Genomic DNA, 2,500 nt, shown 5'->3' with positions numbered 1-2,500 from the left:
AGAGAGGGAGAGAGGGAGGGAGAAAGAAAGAGAGAGAGAAGGGGGGAGAGAGAGAGGGAGGAGAGAGAGAGGAGAGAGAAAGAGATAGAGAGAAAGGGAGGAGAGAGAGAGGGAGGAAAGAGAGAGGAGAGAGAAAGAGATAGAGAGAAAGGGAGGAGAGAGAGAGGAGAGAGAAAAAGATAGAGAGAAAGGGAGGAGAGAGAGAGGAGAGAGAGAGAGAGAGGAGAGAGAGAGAGAGAAAGAGAGAGAGAGAGAGAGAGGAGAGAGAAAAGAGAGTTAGAGAGAGAGAGAGCACACATATGCCAACAACAAAACCCACCAACCACCTAACCCCCAACCCAACCCCCCCAAAACCCAAACCACCAACTAAACACCCCCAACACCCACCACCTAACCAAAAAACCACTCAATACCCCACTAACACCAAACCACAAAACCCCCTCCGCAACCCCAACCCCCCCCATTCCCCTCCCCCCTAACCCCCTCCGTCCCGCAGGAGAACTCCTCTTCATCCTGTTCGGCCTGTACCTGGCCTGGCACCTGACGAAGGCGGCCAAAGACTCGGGCGACGACCTTTACTCGGTTCTGAAGACCCTCCTCATTACGGCGGTCGGTCGTCTTTTCTCGGGCTCGGTTTTTACGTCTCGGCGAAAAAACCCCAACCACAGCCCACACGAGCTTCCGAACGCCGAGCAACGGCCGACTCTCACATCTCAGCTCCCTCCTCTCTCCGCTTTTTTCTCCCTCCTTCTCTCTCTCTCTCCTCCTCTGCGCTTCTCTCCCTCTGAAAAAAAAAAGCTCTCATCTCTCCTCCTTCTCCTCTCCCCTCCCCTCCTCCTCTCTCCTCCTTCCATCTCTTTCCTCCTCCTTTCATCATCCTCCTCTCTCTCTCTTTCACCTCCTCTCTCTCTCTCTCCCGCTTCCTTTCCCTCTCTCTCACCTGCCCCGCTTTTTTTCTTTTTTCTTTCTCCCTCCTTCCCTCCCCTCCCTCTCTCTTCCCTTTCTCTTCCTCTCTCTCTCTCCCTCTCTTTCTCTCTTTGTCTTCCTCTCCTCCCCTTCCTCCCCCCCTCATCCTCTCACTCTTCTCCTTACCTCTCTCCTCCCCCCCATTTCCTCCTCTCTGCTCTCTCTCTCTCTTCTCATCCTCCGTCTCTCCCCTCTCCTACTCTCTCCTCTCTCTCTTGCTCTCTCTCTCTCTCCTCTTCCTCTCTCTCTCCTGGTCTTTCTCCTCCCTCTCTCTTCCCCTCCCTCCTCCCCTCCTCCTTCTCTCTCTCCTCTCTCCTCCTCTTTCTCTCCCCTCTCCCTTCTCGTCTCTCCTCCTCTCAATCTTCTTCCTCCGCTCTCCTCTCCCTCTATCTCCTCTATCTAATGCTCTCCCCCCTCTCCCCTCCCTACTCATCTTGCCTTCTCCCTCTTCCTCTCCTCCTCCTTCCCTCTCTCTCTCCCTCTCTCTCCCCCTCTCACTCTCCTCACCTTCCTCTCTACTCCTCCCCCCTTTTTCCTCCTCCTACCCCCTCCCCTCTCTCCGCTTCCCTGGTCCTGGAGCTCCTCGCCTCGGCCGTCCTGTATACGGGGCGTCACCTGCTGTGGCTCCAAGCTCACCCTGATCACGTGTTCCTCGCTTACTTCGCCCGCACGCACCTCACCGTCACCATCTCTCTGCTGCTGATTCTGACGCCCAAGGTGAGGGGGTGGGGGGTGGGGGGAGAGGGAGGGAGAGGGAGGGAGAGGGAGGGAGAGGGAGGGAGAAGGAGAAGGAGTAGGAGTAAAAGTGGATTGAGAGAGAAAAGAATAAGTGAGGAGCTAGGAGTTAGGATAATGAGACTAAAGAATGAAAATGAAAATGATAAAAAAGAGAGTAATAATATATATATATATATATATATATATATATATATATATATATATATACATATATATATACATATATATATATGTGTGTGTGTGTGTGTGTGTGTGTGTGTGTGTGTGTGTGCGTAAGTGTGTGTGTGTGTGTGTTATATTATTAGGATCTGTAGCGCTGATCTTCGACCATTTCATCGGGTTCTCTTTACAGACGCTATTCCATGATTGTCATTTATTCATTCATTTATTTATTGACAGATCTTTCTTATTTTCTCTTATTCCTATGTTCACCCTTTCTTACTACCTCATTTCGATTATTCATCTTTCTTACTCTTCCTCATCCCATCCGCAATCTTCCTTAATCTTCTTAATTCCCATTCGTACTTTTCCTAATTCTTCCATATTCCAAGTCATCATCTTCTTATTCTCCCTAATTCCCTCCCATAATCTTCCTTCCTCTTCCTCTCATATCCTCCAAATCTTTCTCCCTCTTCCTTATTTATTCATCTCGCTCGCATCCTTCAGCTATGGTGCGCCGGAGGAAGTGGAGGACGAGATCGTCTCCCAAGAACCTACTCCTCGACTGAAGGAGGAGAACCGCGGTTCTGCGACGCCCTTACCAACGGCGACCTGGAGGCGTCAGACATCAACCTCA

At 50.8% G+C, this 2,500-nt stretch overlaps 1 protein-coding gene across 2 annotated transcripts in view; it reads left to right on the top strand.

Moving 5' to 3' along the window:
* The window catches only part of smog (G-protein coupled receptor 158 smog), a 401,170-nt gene that overhangs the window by 392,481 nt on the left and 6,189 nt on the right, over positions 1–2,500 (top strand). For both annotated transcript variants that reach the window (XM_086537224.1, XM_086537225.1), the window contains 4 exons: positions 497–582; positions 669–693; positions 1,520–1,683; positions 2,371–2,500. The exon at positions 2,371–2,500 is cut by the window's right edge and continues 26 nt beyond it. In XM_086537224.1, the coding sequence (XP_086393350.1) occupies positions 497–582; positions 669–693; positions 1,520–1,683; positions 2,371–2,500 (405 nt within the window). The remainder of the gene's footprint in view (positions 1–496; positions 583–668; positions 694–1,519; positions 1,684–2,370) is intronic.

Source organism: Penaeus japonicus, unplaced genomic scaffold (assembly GCF_977035675.1).
Source record: "Penaeus japonicus unplaced genomic scaffold, GWHDUDI00000001_assembly GWHDUDI00000005, whole genome shotgun sequence".
Taxonomy (NCBI): Eukaryota; Metazoa; Arthropoda; class Malacostraca; order Decapoda; family Penaeidae; genus Penaeus; species Penaeus japonicus.
This window is presented reverse-complemented; position numbering and strand designations above follow the sequence as displayed.